Source organism: Salarias fasciatus, chromosome 16, assembly GCF_902148845.1.
Source record: "Salarias fasciatus chromosome 16, fSalaFa1.1, whole genome shotgun sequence".
Taxonomy (NCBI): domain Eukaryota; kingdom Metazoa; phylum Chordata; class Actinopteri; order Blenniiformes; family Blenniidae; genus Salarias; species Salarias fasciatus.
In genome coordinates, this window is record NC_043760.1 from 28,672,606 (window position 1) to 28,692,284 (window position 19,679).

General features: G+C 44.7%; 1 protein-coding gene across 1 annotated transcript in view; it reads left to right on the forward strand.

The window, feature by feature from the left end:
- kalrna (kalirin RhoGEF kinase a) overlaps positions 1-13,909 on the forward strand; it is a 99,810-nt gene extending 85,901 nt beyond the window's left edge. Inside the window, exons 59-70 of the mRNA XM_030111471.1 lie at positions 1,437-1,605; positions 7,294-7,356; positions 7,480-7,507; positions 8,497-8,659; positions 8,803-8,924; positions 9,557-9,688; positions 10,171-10,332; positions 11,482-11,560; positions 11,639-11,690; positions 12,699-12,847; positions 13,118-13,256; positions 13,346-13,909. Coding sequence (XP_029967331.1) covers positions 1,437-1,605; positions 7,294-7,356; positions 7,480-7,507; positions 8,497-8,659; positions 8,803-8,924; positions 9,557-9,688; positions 10,171-10,332; positions 11,482-11,560; positions 11,639-11,690; positions 12,699-12,847; positions 13,118-13,256; positions 13,346-13,903 — 1,816 coding nt within the window. The 3' untranslated portion in view covers positions 13,904-13,909. The remainder of the gene's footprint in view (positions 1-1,436; positions 1,606-7,293; positions 7,357-7,479; positions 7,508-8,496; positions 8,660-8,802; positions 8,925-9,556; positions 9,689-10,170; positions 10,333-11,481; positions 11,561-11,638; positions 11,691-12,698; positions 12,848-13,117; positions 13,257-13,345) is intronic.
- The last annotated feature ends 5,770 nt before the right edge of the window (positions 13,910-19,679 follow it).

Sequence of the window (19,679 nt, forward strand, 5' to 3'; positions counted from 1 at the left end):
ATAGGCACTGAAGCTAAATTCAAAAAGAATATTAAAGCTAACTCAATACAGCAGTTCAGAATGAATACTACAGTATAACACGCCTCTAAATAAGACAACAACTCCATTCACATTGAATTTCCACTCAAGTGTGCAATAATTAATCTCAGATTAATTTTTTTAATGCGTTAATTTGGTAATTAATTAATTTGATTAGTGCATAAGTGGGAGCCCTAATTGTAATGTTTAATTGTTCAGGATGTAAAAAAAAATGTAATTTGGATTGAAATGAAAAAATACTTTTTTTGTTTCAATAAAATATAGTTATATCATTTAAATGTAGAATTTTCCAAGCTTACATTTTAAATTTGTAAAATTAGGATTAGTTCTTTAAAAAATTGTTAAACTTTTAAAAACGAGAATTTTATTTTGAAATGTAGCCTGAAAAATGAACAATTTATTTTTGTAGAAATTTCAGACTAGATTGAACATTTGGTTTATAATTTTAATTTACTTTTAAAAAATTGGTAAAAAAAATTAAGAGATGGAGTTCAGTTTTCTTCTGGATTTCAAAGTTTAAACTTTTCAGAGGAACCAAACTCCGCAGGTTCAAGCAGTCAGAGCTGTAAAAGTGTCTGGAGGTTAACAATGAACCCAGAACGTCTGAGATTTCCCGATGTTGACTGTCAGATTGTTCTTTCCTCTCTGTCTCTGCGTCTCTTTCACTCAGCTCGGTTTAGTTTGTCAGTAACAGCCGGAGCTCGGCCTCCTCCTCTCTGTGGTCTTCATCGACCAGATGAAGCGGAAACAGAGTCAAATATTCAGGTTTTTTTCTAAACACATCGGCGGAGGGAAACCCCCGCCGTCAGCTGATGTTCCAATGGAACTTTGAGTGAACTCACATGATTAAATGAAGATCAGCTCGTTCTGTTCTGAAGTTCAAACTGAGAGTGAATGAAATTAAGAAGCTAAGAGAACACAGCTGACATTGTGGAAAGTGAATATTTTGTAAATGTCAAAGTTTAAACCTGAAAACTAAAAAAAGAATATGAATTGCAGATGTAAAGCCAGCAGATAACCGTGAACAATAAGCTAAAGAGAAATCATCAAATGGAAATCAGTTGCTAAAAGAAATGTCTATTTTGCTGAAAATGATAAATATTGAAAGCATTGAGTAAACTAAATGTGAGTTTGGAGAATGACTTAGAAGTTTTCAGAGGATGGATTAACGCTGCATGGCGCTCTGGCATGATTTAAACCTTTTGTTCCTGGAACTTTGAAGTAAAGTGGCGTTTTGTTTGTGAAGAGCATGACTTGGCGGGCAACGCTGCATATTTGACCTGCCTGTGCTCCGAGTTCCCCTCCAGGCCACCAGGGGGCGCAATGAGCCGGACACGACCCTCCGCCGCTCACCTGCTCTCTGATTGGCCAGTCGATGTTTCCTGTGCTGTACACAGGAAGTCGTTGTCCTGGAACACGCTGCGCGCCAGGAAGCGCGCCGAAGCCAAGGACAGCCTGTCGGCGGGGGTCAGAGGTCACGAGAACGGCCTCCTCCGTAAGCCCAAAGAAAGCGCCACGCCCCCTCCCCCTCCTCTCACCTCGCCCGCCCCCGGGCCGAAGGCCAAAGTGAGTAACGCCGGCCTCCAGTGGCGTGCTGCCCCCCAACCCCAGACCTACCCCAGACCCCCCCCCCCACGTGTTTCTTTAAGTTTACCTTGACACCTGTGTGCGTGTGTGTGTGTGTGTGTGTGTGTTTAAATGAGCCGGTTGAGAACCTCTCCAGAGCTCCACAGCTTTCAGTTCGTGTTTTTAACCTTTGATTGCACAAAGTGTGAAATAAAGTTTGAGTTGTTTTGTGTTTTTTTTCTTGTTCCTTCTTCTCTCCCTCTGCATGAATGGAAATGGAACCACTGGTGTGTGTTTGCTGTGTTTTCTCCCCTCCGGTTCACCACTGAGTGTGATCACACAGTGTTCCTAATCCAGAATTGGTTAGTTCTGGTTTAAGTAATTCAGAATTATATCCTCGAGCTCCGTGTTTTCATGGGAAAAAGGAAGGATTAACTCCTCTGTCACGCCGGGGTCTGCGAAGCGTTCTGATTGGACGGGGGGTAACGGTGACGTACTGACGTCTCCTGGAAGTTTTTCTCTTCTTTCTTTCTGGATTATCTTTGATGCTGCAACTTTGAAAATGTCCCCACTGGACAGACACACTGTGACACAGTGGGTTAGACAATCTGGGTTTGTGGCAGCTGGGAAAAAGGATTTCTGGTGAGTTTCGCACTGAGAGACCAAAACAAGTGTTGAAATAATCTGTGGCAAGTTAGAAACACGCTGTTGGATTTCTGGATCAGGATCTGTCACAAGTACCAGACAGCTGGACCAGGATGGAGCCAGTTCACTTCCAGTTCCTCCAGTTCAAAAGAAGTCCTGCTTCAGTGAAGCCGACGCCCCGTTTTCAGTCAGACCGACACGTTCAGTGAAGGCGGCGTCCTGACATGCTGTTCTTCAGCAGTACCAGTCAGGCGTCCACTCCATCCATATAACTGGAGAACGGCAGGAATGCGTCACAGCGCTGCACCGGAGGCCGAATCACCGGTTCTGCTGAGTCCAGGATGCATCCAGTGTGTCTTTAGTCCGAGAGCAGACGGAGAAGCTCAGTGTGTTCGATCACATTCTCCACCTCCACCTCCACCCACAGCTTGTTGCAGACCTCCTCCGCCCACCCAGACAGGTGGCAGTGAGGTAGAAAGAATCTGTGAACGTGATTAAAAAGGTAAACCGCTCAAGACGTAGGATAGTCAGATTTGGAAGATGATGGAGGCTAAAGGTGCAAGGGCCTCAGATCCACAAAGTCCCGTCCACCAGGTGGATGCAGATATGTGCTGGCACGACTGCCAGATTCCATCCCCTTCCCAAAGGACAGTCTTAGTTCGGTACTTCGCCAAACTGCCCAGGGACCTTACTTATAAAACTCTGAGGGAAAATCTGACAATAAACGTTTGTGGGAACGCAACTCAAACTTCTGTCCGCAAAAAAAATTCGGGAGCTACAAAAAAGTCCGTAGCACAGCTGTACACAATTGCCAAGTAATGGTTGCAAATCCTGCGCAGAACATGACGGTGGTCGATCCCACCCACAATCCTGCCCCAACTCCACCCCTTGGCACTATATATGGATATGCTAATGAGCTCATGAATGAAATTCGGGTATATTAGAGGGTGTGGCGCATAGCACTGTTACATGCACGATGGACGGTAAACGACCCAAGAAGCGACTCTTCAGCGACACAGAAACGGAAACCCTCATTGGTGAGGTGGAGAGCCGGTCTTCTGTCCTTTTTGGAGGACACAGCAGTGGAGCGACAAACAAACGGAAGCACGTTGAGTGGGAGCAGGTGACCATCGGGCGCTCTACTGCTGAAGTGAAAAAAAAGTGGTCCGACTTGAAGGTGACTTGTCATAATTCACAGTGTCTCAACATTGCAGAAACACCTTAAAAAAAAAAAAAGAAAAAAAACTTAACATAAAAATGTAGTGGAAATTGGTTTCACAATATGATTGTGCGTTCAGGCATTATCAAAATGGTTTTGCCTCTTGAGTCAACAAGGTTTTAATGCGCTGTAGCACATAGGCTCAGAACTCCAATGTGTCATAATCACAGCAGACAATTCTACCAATTCAAAAGCGCCAATTAGAGTCTCTGTCAACCCGTGATGATTCGGGGTTCGGGCGTCAGATATGGCTATGGCAAAATAGCAAACATTTTTTGTGTCAATTTGCCATTTAAAGGTGCTGTAGGCAGGATTTTGCTAGTCAATGCTAATTTTTCTGTGTTTTCTTTGGATTAAATGTTAGAGTGTCCATTGATAATCCTTTAGGAGTGTAGCATAATTGCACTACCGTGAGGGCGCAGCGTTTCCATCTGTCTCTGTTCTGAGCTGAAACGGAATCTCGACAGCTCCAGGTATCTTTGACCAATCAGAAGAGCCCCTGAGGCTCTAACCATGATTGGTCGAGGGGCGTTCGTTGCATGTTCTTGTGGGAGGGGCTTAACTTGCGTAAGGGCGTAATGTCAGAGAAAATAGGACAAGATTGGCTGTGCTGGGAGATGCCGAATCCTGCCTACAGCACCTTTAATTGAGAACAATTTGAAGTTTGTATCATGAGAAGAATTATTATGTCATTACAAGTCACAGAAGGTATTTGTAAGTGCAGAGACAAACACATTGTACATGTTTTTATTACGTGATGTGTTTGATTGCTTCCCTTTGAACTATTTATTTTTTGTTTATTTTAGAAGATGTAGAAGGTGAGGTAGAGATGAAAACATTCCAAAGCGCACTAAACGTGACTTCCTCAAAGTGTCTCCCCTCGTTTCCTTCTCCTTTTTCGTCTCCACGTAGTTTTTCTGAATTGTGCGGTCCGTGTACGGCAGCTATTTTGTTTGGGGTGAGGACCTCAAAGTCCGACGCATTTTTTTCCCTGTGGTAGGTTTTTATAAGTACCAGCTTTGGCGCAGAGGAGCCGCTGCGCAAAGTTTGGGGCTCATTTTGTGCGCAGCGAGCTTTATAGGTAAGGCCCCAGAACCTTTCCTTTATCAAGGCCCAGGTGGTCTGACATGGCTGTAAAGACAGGATAAGCACCGTTAATCTCTTCTCCAGAGAGAACGCCCCTGTCATATTTTGGATCCAGCATGTATGCCGCTGCATGCACTGGCTTCGTGCAGAACTCCCGGCGGTTCTCCATCGACTTAACCACAGCAGTTTCCTCTGCTTTGAGTAGTAGGGAAGTGGGCAGGACCGTCTGGATTTCTTCTTTGAGGTCAGCAAAGAGACAGCGGACATCCGATAAGATTGCATCATCACCCTCGATCTTGGCAATTGCTACTGCAGTTGGTTTGAGGATTCTCAGGCTGCTCGTCACTCTTTCCCAGAACACGTCATCTAACAGGATTCTCTTGATGTCACCCTCCATGCCTGCAGTCTGGGATATGCATCGCCCGTGACAAGTGCGAAAACCTTCTCTGGTTCAATGTCATTGATGACCACTTTCAGCTCATCAGCAATGTAGGGGCCTGTGTGTCTGTTGTCCTTTGTGTCTGTGCTCTTGTAGAATACAGATTGAGGGGTGGTGACAGGGCTCCGAGGGCCAGGAGCTGACGAGAGGCTATCTGACTCTGATACAGCAGATTCATTTCCCCCTTGTCTGCTGATTGTTTCAAGCCTTGAGGAACTTTTTGGCACTTTGCAATATGTTGCTGCATTTTTGTAGCATTCTTCACGTATGTCTTTCCACAATATTTACACATATAAAATGACTTTCCTTCAACATTAGCTAGTGTGAAATGCTTCCACACATCAGATGGCAAATGTGGCATTTTTCTGTAGAATAAAATAATTAAAAAAAAACTTGTAAAAATACTAAAGCAACGGCATGGACAGAAATATAGTTGGCTAAACATCTGGAATGGTCTTCAAAATATTTGACAATTGATGTATAAATTCTTGTATAGTTACAGAAAACCGTCTTGCAGGAATCAGAAGAAACAACATCAAATTTGAGGTAGCTACCACCATAATTAGCTAGCCTCTTAAATTGTCAATGAAATAAAAAATAGTTTTCATTTAGCACCTAACTTAACACCTAACTTAACAGCTACTGCAACTGTATTAATAAATTTTTATTCAATATTTGCGAGGTTAACAGGGCTTGGGTAAATATATTTACCCCATGATACTATTAAAACTTACTTGACTTTATATAGTCTGGGTCTCAAATGTGTGACTTTAATAGTCTTGTGCTTTGAGATCAAAAGTGTGGCCTCCAGGCTTCAAGAAATCACCTGTGCACATGATGGAGGAATGCACAGTGCATGTAGGGGGCGTGGCCTCAATAGCCCTGCAGTAAGCAGTGTGCTGTGTGCATGTGATTGAGGAGTGTACTTGCATTAAATCTGGTTGTTTTAGCCAAGACTATGCTACAATATATTCCCCCCAACTATATCTAAGTTCCCTGTTAAAGCGACACTAAGGAACTTTTCAACCTTAATAAAACATTTTAATATCTTTTGTGATGATACATCGACTTACAACTAGTTGAATGACCCCTCTGTCATGATCTGAGGGCATCAGTTTTGCTTTCACTTGGACTGAGCAGCTGTGAGGGGGCTGGTAGGAACCCTGCACACTAAAAAACTCCAAATGTGCGAACTGCTTTATGGCATGCGTCACATCATGATATGAAATTGTTTACCCACCTTTAGATTCATTTAGATTCATTACCTCGTCGCTATGCATCCTTCACACAGCCACTGGAAACAAATGTAGGCGAGTTCAGTCTGACAGCATGCCACAGGGAGCAGCATTTTACGACGCCACGTGCTAGTCCTCATGGGAACTGTAGTATTCCTTCAGGCAAAACACTACCGCTTTTGTCCACTGGCGCCGCCAAAATCAACGAAAACTGAAAGTTCCTTAGTGTTGCTTTAAGAGCCAACCTTCAATTTTGTAAAGTTCTTATTTATTTCCGTTTATTCCCATATATTCGCGTTAATTCCTCTTAATTCCCATATATTCCCGTTAATTCCCATGGAAAGTTTCCAACTTTGAAAATCCCCGGCATTTTGCAACCCTACAGGCAAACCAAACGGCTGGCGGCACTCCGTCCTGACACGAGGCTCATCTGCTAGTGATCATTTTAAACAAGGTTTGTCAAACACAAGGCCTGGGAGCCGAATGACTCTTTTGTCTCAGTAAGAGACGAGTGCAGGATGGAGAACTGAGACCCAGAACTGAACACAGGTAGGATGTACAGGTGCTACAGTTTACTGATGTCCCTGAACGCCTCACACAACTGTCAGCAAGCAGAGGTTAACCACCCTGCAGGGCGGTCACACTCAGATCCTGGAGGACTGCATCGTTTCCATGTCTCTGCATCCAGCCGGGTCTGAAGATGTTCTCCTTGTAGTTGTTTTTTCTTGCACTGAAAGAGAGAAAATGTGTCTACTACTATATTTTAATTTATCTGGCCCCTGAAACCACACTTTTGAAGCTTTGGATGGCTTCATCCTCCGTGCTAGACCGTCTCACTCACAGCACCGAGCGCTCGTTCTGTCTGTTCCAACCTTATTTTCTTCATGTGTAACTGAGAAAAGCTGTTTCCCTCTTTTGGTTGCAGACCAACAGAAACGTCTCTCCATCTTTATTCCTTCCTTCCGTCCCTCTCTCCTGGTGTGTCTTGTGCTTCCTTTTCCGTCCCACCTTGTCTCTAAAGCCTGCATGTCTTGCTTTCATTCTCCTCCCCGGCTCTCCGTCAGGACGTCCACACATCCGACGAGTCCGACTGCGACGACGACCTGGATCCAAAGACGGGCATGGAGGTACGGGCGCTTCGCTTCCAGATCAGCACCAAAGACAAACCTTCTGTTGTTTAACTGGGCGTCTGGCTGTGGGCTGAAAACACCAAGCTGCAAACTCAACTTCATCTTTTGTTTGTCTTCCAGCTTCTCAACCCAAACTTCATCCAGGAAGGTGAGACACACATTTAAAGCTGCTTTAAGTTCATTTTCACAACATCTTTATTCTTATAAATCACATAGAGCTGCCATCAATCACACACAGTGAAATATTACAGCTGACTCTGTCGGCTACATGATCTGGAACTGACTCTGTCAAAGGTCAAATTTAGTCACGAAGATTCAAATGAAAACTTCATGAGACTGAGTGAGATGTGCAAATCTTCCTGTCAAGAACCAAACATATTGTGGCGTTCGAGCGGCGTTTTCTTGAGGCGAGGTCTGCTCTATTGCGCAACCAAAGCTTTATTGTTAAAACAACCACGCAAGGGAACATGACACACCAACATTGAGACAAAATAATGGCAGCCGTAGGCCCCACGTCACTCCCCAAGTAACCCCCTAGACCCACGGTCCAACACGTGTAAAATAAAAGGACACAAACAGCACACAACAATAATGCAAAACACAACCATAATAAAAGGAAACGCAAATAAACCACATAACCCCCACATATGGCCCTGAAAGTCCCGAACGGGGAGCTCCCATCATGCCCCGGGGTGGCTCTCTAGCGCCCCTAGCGACCCCCGCGGTCGCTACAATATGTATGCAAAGCCTTCATCTAAAACATTCTGTATTGAAAAATTAGGTTTCTTTCTGGAAAAATCTTACCCAATATGCTGATTTCTGCCATGCACCGTATTCTCTGGACTAAAAGTCATTCTTTGTGTTGGTTTGTTTAGCTGGTCATGCAATTTCTATTATGAAGCATCGTATATACGAAACTATGGTGAAGACAAACGAAGAAGGCAGCTCATGTGTTAAAACCTAAGGAAGAAATTCCCAGAAGGTTCTGGAACAGCAGCTGCTGGACCAGCATTTCCAACGGTCCAGTTCCATCCGGACATGGAAAAATTAATGCATCGCAGACCCGAGAACATCTCAGGTGCTTTGACGTTGTTTGGCCGGCTTTCTATGAGAACAGTCCCTCCTCCTCTTGTGCAGTCGCTCCAGAGTTCCTGGTCCCTCTCTCGGACGTGGTCTGCGCCTTCGGGGAGACCGTCGTCCTCTGCTGTAAAGTCTGCGGACGACCCAAACCTTCGGTCACCCTGAAGGGTCCCGACCAGAACCCGGTGACCAGCAACAGCCGCTTCACCATCGACATCAGGTGAAACCCAAACCATGGACGGAGTCGGGGTGTGGAAGTCTGTGTGTCTCTGAGACATATTAGATCGATCCAGAGACTTTACAGCAGCGCATTGAAGGATGAACATTTCTTTGAGCTGTAACTGGAAGTTTTCCTCCCTGCAGGGATACAGGCGACATCGTGTTGAAAATCTGTAACCTGATGCCTCAGGATACGGGGATCTACACCTGCATGGCCGTGAACGACCATGGCTCCGCCTCTTCCTCCGCCTCCATCAAAGTTCAAGGTCTCTCAGGATCTTCCTTTTTAAACAATTACTGTCATGGAGTGATGAACTGATGGAGGTTCTTCTTTTAACATCCTGTCCTGGTTTGGGTTTAAAATCTTGTGTAGAAAGATTGTGATCCAGCCCAGATTCAGACCCAATGCCCAGATGGAGGACTTAAAGATGGAAAAACTCATTTATCAGTCTCATGATGAGTCTTTTGGCCAGCTTGTATGATAGTTCATTTGTATCACTGGTTGCAGCACTAGCTTCCTAAATTACGGTATTTTTTTTTTCCAGACAAACTTTTTGGGTGGTACTGTAGCAGCATTCTGTTGTCATATGGTGCCATCTAGTGGTTTTATTGCAATATTTTGATATATGTTGCTTCTTAATATAAGTTGCAACAAAAAAGCTTGAAGTGTGACAAAATCTGATAGCGATTCTTTAACCTGAACCTTCTGCCGAGTCAGTGCTTCAGTCAACTGATTCTGATTGAAGATTTAAAAAAAGAACAAAAATTCACAGCTTTTCTGCAAATATCAGGTGCATAAAGTAAAGTACAGCTTCAAGGGTATCTCCATCAACCTGTTTCAGAGATTTGCTGAGTTCTACTGTTTGGGTCATTTCTTTTCTTTTCTGATTGATGGCAGGTATCCCAGCAGCACCTGGGAGGCCGGTGGCTCAGGAGGCCAGCGGCACGGCGGTGATGGTGCACTGGCCGCCTCCGGCCTCATCCGCTCACTGTGCAGTGAGCAGCTACACGCTAGAGTACAGGCAAGAAGGTCAGTGAGGGTTCTGAAGGCAGGACCATGGAGGGTTTCTTGTTCGGGGTTTCTCTGAATAGACAACAGACTGCTGGGTAATACCTCAATACAGACCACCAAGGTAATGTCAGACACTTGTGATAACAGCAGTGTCACTGTTCCATTACAACTTTGAGTGTTTTTCAAACGCTTAAAGCAAGAAATTATCCCCTAAGGTCTTTTATCCCACTTTTAAAAAGGCATTAACGTAGATTGATCAGCTAACTGGTCTGATCCGTGTTGTAATTCCACTTCATACCACACGGTGGTGCATTGAGTTGCATAACTCTTCTATCTGCATTCAGTTCATGGTATCAGATTCTATATTTCAGGAGTAAAATGTTAAAACTCTGGGAGAAGGTGACACACTACTGCCACCAAGTGGACAAAAGAGGGCTTACATAAAGCTTGATCTTTCTTCTTCCTCTAACGATCAAACTGAACGTTTCGTCTGCTCTCAGACTCGCTGCTGTGGCAGCAGGTGGCCAGCAGCCGGGAGGAGTGCGTCCAGATCGACGCTCTCATCCCAGGGGGACACTATCAGTTCAGGGTCCGAGCCTCCAACCGCTGGGGCGTGGGGCCGCCGTCCGAACCCTCCAACATGGTCACACTGGCCAGCAGCAGTAAGTAACGTGCTCCCACACAGGCGGGCTATCAGACAAGTTTTATGCTCTAATACTGCATTCACCAGCTCCAAACCGTCCATGTTTTATACCTTCATTTAGACCCGAGCTACGGGGAGCTGCGGTCTGTCCTCACAAAACTAACCAACCTCTGTTAAAGGAATACTCCACCCAAAAAACGATTTGGCCTCATTTTCTACTCACCCTCATGCTGAGAAACACTCTGGAGCACTTTTTTGACGTTTCAAATGCAGTTGGAGATGTTTGGGGATTTTCGTTGTCAACAAACAGGGACCGACAGAGCCCGACAGAAAAAATGGTCCATAAAATCCACAAAACGTGCCCATTTTCCTTCATACTGCTCGTCCGCTGTAATCCAAGTGTCCTGAGTGCGTAACGTCCATAATTAATTCTTAACGAGGTCATTTAGTACATTTTAAGAGGCCAAACAGGGCGCTCTCATACAGCTCCATTGCATGTCTGCACGCGCACCCTGAACTACGGAAGCCGCGGCAGACCAAGCAACAGCTTGTGCCCTTTCAGCAGGACACCGAATTCAAAGCTTTAAAACAGTAGCCAATCACTTTTGTGATTGTCCACAGCTCGGTTACTCACAGCAGAATATATACAGCAGAACTTCTTCTTCTACGCTTGCAATTTAGAAAAGTAGTCGCTGAAAGCGCGCAAGCGTGTTGCTTGGTCTGCCGCGGCTTCCGTAGTTCAGGGTGCGCGTGCAGACATGCAATGGAGCTGTGTGAGAGCGCCCTGTTTGGCCTCTTAAAATGTACTAAATGACCTCGTTAAGAATTAATTATGGACGTTACACGCTCAGGACACTTGGATTACAGCGGACGAGCAGTATGAAGGAAAATGGGAACGTTTTGTGGATTTTATGGACCATTTTTTCTGTCGGGCTCTGTCGGTCCCTGTTTGTTGACAACGAAAATCCCCAAACATCTCCAACTGCATTTGAAACGTCAAAAAAGTGCTCCAGAGTGTTTCTCAGCATGAGGGTGAGTAGAAAATGAGGCCAAATCGTTTTTTGGGTGGAGTATTCCTTTAAAGTCTAGAAATGTCTAAAGATAGACAGAACATCTCAGATAGAACATCTCTTATTGTCTAAGCTGTTTTAATTCTTCACTCATTCAGACTCTGGGCTTGATGGAACCACCATTCAGTGGAAAGAAAACTTTGACTCGAGCTTCACTGAGGTCTCTGAGATTGGAAGGTAGGACTTGCTCTTTTTCAACTCATTGTTCGAGTGGACGTTCTGTTTTTAAGGGTGACACTCCTTCTCTTCCTGCAGGGGGCGCTTCTCAGTGGTGAGGAAATGTGTCAACAAGTCCACAAAGAAAGAAGTAAGTCCTCACTGACCGAGCTTCCATTTGGAACCGTCACTCCTCTATCTACAGACATACAGTGAACTCAACTTTTTTTTTTGGACGATTTGTAATTTCAGAAGCCATTTAGCTGCTTTTGTGGGGAAAAAAATATGTTATGATCCTCTCAAATATTGAAATAAAAACAAATTGGTCAGAAAATATGAGCTGAGGTTACTTCAAAGTTTAGTTTTACTTGTCTGTGTCAGTGTTGTTTTCAGCAGGCTTTTTAGTTTTAATTTTAGTCTTTTGGACAACAATACTCTTTAGACTTATTATTAGACTCTTTAGTCACATTTTAGTCATTTCTAATGTGATAGTTTTAGTCGATGAAAACTCAAAAGGTTTTAGTGTAGTTTTAGTCAGTTTCAGCAAAAAAAAAAGTATGTTTCTTAACGTATTAATTTTAGTCAATAAGTATTAGAAAATTGGAATGAAGGTTACAGGTTAATGCTGTAGCACAATAACCAGATTCCTGTCCAGATTGTTAACTCTGGTCTCAACTTCAGCATTGATGGAGATGAGATGCTGCCAGGCTGTACATGTTGCTGTTGGGCAGAAACCTTTTATCTCCATATTTCAACTTCAACAGATGTTTTTCATGATTTGATGTCCCACTTCATCACAGAACAATGTCACACAACGTTGTAAAAACAGCAGATCTACAAGTTCAACAGATCATAACACATTTTGGACTTTCTGGTGGATCAAAGCATTGTAGTCCAGCAGGGTTCCTCCTCACTTCTTGTCCCGCCCCCTGCTCCCTGTCAGCCAATCAGCTGCTAACTCACTTTAAAGGAGCATTCAGGTAACCATAATGGTAGGAACTGACATTATCATAACAGCTGGGATGTTACAAGATGTTCCTTCGATCATCTGGTCGTTTTCGACCACCTAGCTCCTTCGTTGACGTTGCCGCCATCGTCCATCAATGAATTACTTACCTAATCCAACATGGTATTTTCCAATGTGGTTCCTTGTGTCTAGTTTGCAGTGAAGTTTGTCAGTAAGAAGATGCAGAAGAAGGAGCAGGTAGCTCATGAAGCCGACATCCTCCAACATGTACAGAACCACCAGGTGGTGGCGCTGCTGGACGCGTACGAGTCTCCCACCTCCCTGATGCTCGTCTTGGAACTGTGAGTCTGAATCAAACCTGCATAAAGTCATCGCTGAAGTTGAAATCACAAAAGCAAAACATGCAAACGTTCCTTTTGTGTCACTAAGTGAGGTTGTGATGTTCCAGCAATCCAAGCAACTTGGCCATTTACAGAAATAAATTGTAATAAATAGTTTTAAAAAACTAGAAACAGGATCGGGCGAGTGCTTAGTTCAGAATCAGGACACTATGCTATGCTAGGTCTCCTCTCCTTGTCCAGTGACTCGTTCATGTTTCCTGTCTGAGCCAGGCTGGAGGACGGCCGACTGCTGGATTACCTGGTGGCTCACGACGAGCTGATGGAGGAGAAGGTGGCCTTCTTCCTCAGAGAGATCCTGGAGGCTCTGCAGCACCTGCACACCTGCAGGGTGGTCCACCTGGACCTGAAGGTGGGTCTCTGCAGGAAGCCTTTGCTGCGGTAGATGGAAACACTGCAACGTGGTCTGAGAGGCGTGTGTGTCCCTCCTCCCTCCTGCAGCCCGAGAACATCATGGTGGACCTCCACTCGCCCACCCCCTGCGTTAAGCTCATCGACCTGGGGGACGCCGTGCAGCTGTCCACCCACCGCCGCTACGTCCACCTCCTGCTCGGCAACCCGGAGTTCGCCGCGCCCGAACTCATCCGCGGGACGCCGGTGTCTGTGGCGACGGACGTGTGGAGCGTGGGGGTCCTGGCCTACGTCATGCTCAGCGGCGTCTCCCCCTTCCTGGACGAGTCTCCCGAGGAGACGTGCGTCAACATCTGCCGCCTGGACTTCTGCTTCCCGGACGAGTACTTCGGCGACGTGAGCCAGGCGGCGCGGGACTTCGTGTCGTCGGCGCTGCAGCAGGATCCCCGGAAGAGGCCGAGCGCCACCGGCTGCCTGCAGCACCCGTGGGTGGGCCGCGGGGGCGCGCACGGCGGCGAGCACTCCAAGACGCCCCTGGACACCACGCGGCTGGCCACGTTCATCGACCGGCGGAGGCAGCTGCACGACGTCCGGCCCATCACCAACATCAAGGGGCTGCTGAGCGGCAGCATGGGCAACACACTGTGAGGGGGGGAGGGGACCGCCGGGACCAGACTGGGCACTGCCGGGACCAGACTGGGCACCGCCGGGACCAGACTGAGGACCTCCACTGGCCATCACACAGGAGGGAGGGGGCAAACTCCAAAGTGAAAAAGCTGTACAAAATGAATTTATTCTACTAACGTTTCATTTCCATTCACCTAGTTTCAGGTCAGTTCAATGAACATCCCATAATAACCACAAGAAGCTCAGTCAGACTCTGTGTACCGGGTCCCATCCACTGAAACAGAAAGATTTCACTGCAGTAAACAAAACGACACTGTGAAACGTCTGAACAATCGTTCATCAGGTCAGGATTCACCTGTGGAGCATCTGAAAGGGAATCTGAGTGATCACAAGCAAACCTGCAAGGATTCAACTGCATTCTGGTACTGCTCTGCTCTGCACTGGTACTGGTGCTGGTACTGGTACTGGCATGGGTCCTGCTCTGCTCTGGCACTGCTGTAGTACTGCTCTGCACTGCACGGCTCTGGTTCTGGTCAGGCTCTGCTCTGGTTGTGGTCTGGTACCACTCTGGTGCTGGCACTGCTCTGGTTCTGCTCTGCTCTGGCACTGCTGTAGTACTGCTCTGGCTCTGCTCTGGCTCTGGTCGGGCTCTGCTCTGGTTCTGCTAAGTGGGTTCTCTGTAATTCCATTGCCTGCAGCCACCGACCATGCAAAACAGACACAATTTGGCCCATTTTTAATGTAATCAAGCCAATATTGTCACAATTTGTCATTAATTCAATAAGCGTTGCAGTAGTATTAAAGAATGTAACAAGTAATAACGACCACCATTAACTAAAATAACTGTTATTTACACATAATTAAGACTGCATTAATTGGAAATACATGTTGCTTTTTTTCTTCTTTGCAACATTTTTGGCAGTTTTCGGCATATTCGCTCATTGAGGATACATCCTCTCCATCAGAATTCACACAATATGGTTATAAAGATTTAATTTTTCTGTATATTTTATGGAATTATTGGCAAGTCTTTAGATTTTACATTCAAAATGACTAAAATTATTATTGACAGATGAGATGATAATGAGGCCATATTACAACCAACATGAGTAAAATACAGAGATTCAAATAAATTTGATCAAAATAAGGTTGAAATGCTCAGGTTTGAAATGATACAGTTAAAGTAGAAGAGCGAGGAACGGGGTGAGCATGCAGAGTCAGGCCAGATTGCTGCACCACTGCGAGGAACCAGTGAAGAGGTCAAGTTCTGATGATTTCATGAACTTTAAAGAGAAGTTTTTATTGGTGCAACCTGAGCTTTGGTCCCTGCTAACGTCTGCTACACTCTGTAGTATTTAACTGAATCCCTAATGGTGAACGGCCTTCTAGTAGCAGGAAGCCTGAGAGCAGCAGAGTCAGGAGATGCATCAAGGAACGGGTTTTCTGAGCTCTGATATCTGCTCATGTTCGCTGATGTTCTGGGTTCTCGTGACTGATCCATTTAAAAAATGCTGTAAATTCTTCTTTTCGGTCAGAAGTGGAAGCCTTGAGGCACTTCGACTCGCGTGTCTCGTCCATTTTTCCTGTGAAGCCGCCTGTGATCAGAGGAGACGCCTCTGACCGAGCTGGACGCTTCCTGTGATTTCAGTTATTGAATGTGTATTTATTTCAGGACAAACAGCCAGACTGAAGGGAATCTGCTGGAGCTGACCCACCGTATCGTCATGAACTCCCGGAGCGCGGCCGGACGCCGCCGGCGGAGTCTTCGGGACGGACATTTTTGCAGGACTCACTGTTTGTTCGCACCACTGTTTACAAAGTACTTTGTCCAAATAAATTGTAAAGAAGTGGGTAGGTAGTTTACAGATGAGTAGAATAATCAGGGAAAACCTGCATGTGAAACCTGTTTCTCCTTCACGAGCCAGCGGCAGCGGCGGATTGCTGTCCGTCCGGCCTCCTGCCGTCATCACGCAGCGTTATCACCCCTTCACTCGTCTCTTTAAAGAGTGAACGTGGCTTTCAGTCCAGTGAATGTACTCTCCTCGTAGAATGTGTATCCGTCAAGCCAAACGCGTCCATAAGCATTTAGAGCTCCACCGTAGCAGGCATTTATTTTTACATGCAGAACCATTGGAACGCCGATAGTTTCTCTGTTTCCTGATTTGCTGTGATTCGTCGTTAGCACTGGAAGATTCAGCTTAGTTTGGAGAAAACCTGCAGCTTGAATTGATTTTAAAACCCATAAAAATCACTTTCTAAGTCAGACAAAACGTCTCCACCCATCATTTGATAATGAAGACCTGGACACACTGGAGCCCGATTATTAACGAGAAACTTTTACAAATATTTCAGAGAGGAAAAACGGCGGCTTTATGTTGGAGGAAACCAATTATTTCCTGGAACAAGTTCAAAAATGCCCCCTTTACTGTTCACATGAACAGACCAATAACCTGACGGCAGGTCAGAGATTTTAATTGGCACAAAGCTGGTTCATTAATATAAACTCAACAGTGTCTCCTAAATGTTGCCAATAAATGCAGTTAAACTCCTTTATATTAGCCTGAAACTTTAGCAACCTTAGCCTGATAATCCTTAGCCCGTTAATCCTTTTCCTAAAGCATGCGCGTCTTTTCAAAGGAGGATTTCAAAACTCATTCTGCTGTCGATTGGTCGACAATAATGATGATTAAACTCATGATCAGGGTGTAAGGCAGATTTTGGCCACAGTTATACACCGTTTCAGATTTCATGATGCTCACTTTAAAAAAGGAGAGATGACCCTAAACAGACATATCGCGCGTTCTGAGTGTGTTGGTGGGACAGCAGGTGGAGCGTCAGGTGTTGGCAGCTCGGAGCCTTTCAGCTGCACGGTGTCTGCTCCTTGTTCTCACTGTTATTCTCCCTCAGCTGCACCTCAGAGCATCTCTACAACCCAACATGTTAGCCCAGTTCACCGCCTGTGGTCGACATGCCCCCCCTTCACATATTTCATTTCATAATGCTGTAGTTGAGGCCCACAGCAGTGACTTGTAACTGAGTCTTTTTTTAAGGCATTTCTAGACTAGCATTAAGGTCAATGCAGCCTGGTCTGTGCAACAGCGGGTGGACAGTCAATAAGTTTGTTTCCATGTGCTACATGAGCCTGGTTCAACACATGCAGCGCAGAATATCAGACATTCATTTTATTATATCGGGGACAAGAATGTGCAGCGAGTTGTTGGTGCATGAAAGAATGAAGCCATGAACACCGAAGCAGTCCACCTACATTTTCAAAGTACTTCATAGATTATATTATTTTATTCCTCATTTGTGAATGAAGACAGTAAAGTCTGTTTAAAAAGAGGCTGAAGTTACATGAAGAGTTCTGCTTTCAATTAAAATGCACTTAATACTAACATTTATTGCAATAATTCATTAATCAACTGTTGGGCTACTGGTTGTCGTTATGTGATGAAAACTAAAAAGGCCCATTGTTATAAGTCCTGTTTTAATAGGTATTCATATTTCTGAATGGAATTCCCTGGCCTGAAAATATGAACATCTGTTCTCAGAATGGATCAGCTGAATGAAGGGAGGAGTTCCTCAGGGATCAATCCTGGGCTCGCCTCTATTTAGATAAGCTGCTGACCCTCGAATAGTGTGTGGCTTAAAGGAATCCTCTGGCGTTAGTCACGTTATTCACAAGCCTGTGTTTGGTTTTCACATAAAAACCCTAAAATAAATCTATAACTTTAGAAAGCAGCAACTAATGGTTTGGCTTTTATGTCAGATTGAAACCATCTTGGTTTTTTGCATAGATACATGAAAGAAATCTTCACTTTCACATGAAAACTCAGTCATATGTCTTCCTTTGCTTATATATTTTCTAAGAAACATTGTTTCCGTGTTTAAAATTAACTTTCCTTTCATCTGAAAAGTCCCTCTGAAACTGCCTCCTATCTGCGGACCATCCTCACTACGGCCACCAGGGGGCACTGTCAATCTCACTCCAGAGCCCAACGAGTCACTTCCTGCTCTTTTCTTGTGGAAAAGCAGTGAACAGCCAGTGTTTTGTCAAAGTAGTGAGGTGTTCAATGAGTCCAAACAGTTTACAGGAGCAGAATAAAGCCGACCTAAGAAAAAACTACAGGTATACAGCTGGAAGAACAAAAAGTAAATCACATTAATCCAGATTTAATAAAAGAATTCATTCACATTTGACTAAAAGTTCTTCTTCAGAGAGTTGAGCTGCTCAGTGTCATTTCTGAGCTGCAGCTCTTCTGAAGGCGCCTCCTTGCTGCAGGTTGCATCCTGACGGCGTTCTCGCTGAAGCTTAGTGTCGCTGTGCAGAGCAGCAGACGTATGTACAATCTCACTCTTCTTACTCCATCCAACCTGCTGGTTTGTTACTCTTTACTAATAAACAACCTGCTTGTTTCTATTCACGTTTCCTTCTGAGTCAGTCAGTGAGTGAATCAGAGAGTGAGTGGGTGAGTGAGAATGGATGTCTGCTCACGTATGCAAAAAAAAAAAAAAACTATTTCAACAAAATTGTCCTCCTTCAGAAATGTCTGTGTTGTGTTTTCTGATCCCTAACCCTAACTTCGATCCTAACCCTAACTGAGCTAAGAAAGGTGATGAGGGTAGACAGAAAACACCGGAGCACTGCTGATCCTCTGTTGTTCTCCACCCTCCTCCAAAAGCCTGGGTAAGTAACCTAAGGCACACCCACTGCATGAAGGAGTGACCAAACAAACACTCTGGCCACAGCAGTCACTGCTCCAGACAGCAGAATAGAGAAGAAGACAGTGAGATGAAATAGAAGCAGAATCTTCATATACCTGGAGAAAGATTGCTTCTTGAACTGTTTGAGACCTTGGGTGTGTATTTACGGCAGTTCTGATGTTTTTTCTAATTTAAATCATGATGTGCCAAACTGACAGGAAATGCCAGAGAGAATGCACAGTCACTGTTTTCTCACCTATAAAAGAGCATGTTTTGGGTTTGCTGTCCCGGTCAAGTGTTCATAGCGGCGACGCTTTTCGGTCCTTCGACGTCGGCTCTTCCTGTCATTGTTCAGCAGAATTCACCAGGCGTTGGATTGTTCTCCCACTAATGGAGAACGTGAGACCGTCAGGAGCAATCCTGTTTTAAAGGCAACTTCAACCACTTTTTTTTTCAATCAGTTTTGCATTATTTACTCTCAGTGAAACATTTCACTCACAGAACTACATCAGCAGATTTGCTTCCAATGGGATTTTCCATTGAACCACTTGAACGAATCACTCTCCTCATTGACTGTCCTTTTGAAAGACATGAAAGCAAATATTCCCCTGTTCTTTGTATTGTCTGAACACCCAAAGGAAACACCAGACTTCAACATATTCCTTTGCACTTCTACCATTTTCTTTGGGTTGTGTCCCTCATGTCCCAGTCTCATCTCATAGAGACAGTGGGTGTGACATTGAGTAGAGCGCCACCCAGTGGTTTGGAGTATCTTCACCAGCTGTCGAACAGCCTTGACTTGATGGATCCACTCTCTCTGATGAATGATAAGTTTATCAAATAAGATAAATGCATGAAGCGCTGCTACACCGACCATGAAATGATGAAATAGTAATTATTTATGGGACATTTTTCAACATGTTAATTGGTATTTGAATGCATGAACTACACATTTATGCATTTAATCCCAATATTAACTAACTAAGGACGCATTTAAGTAATTAATGAATGGTGTGTTCATTAATTTACTTTTGGAATTAATTTTAATCCTCCACATTATTATTATTGTCACATTACTCCAATCCAGTGAGCG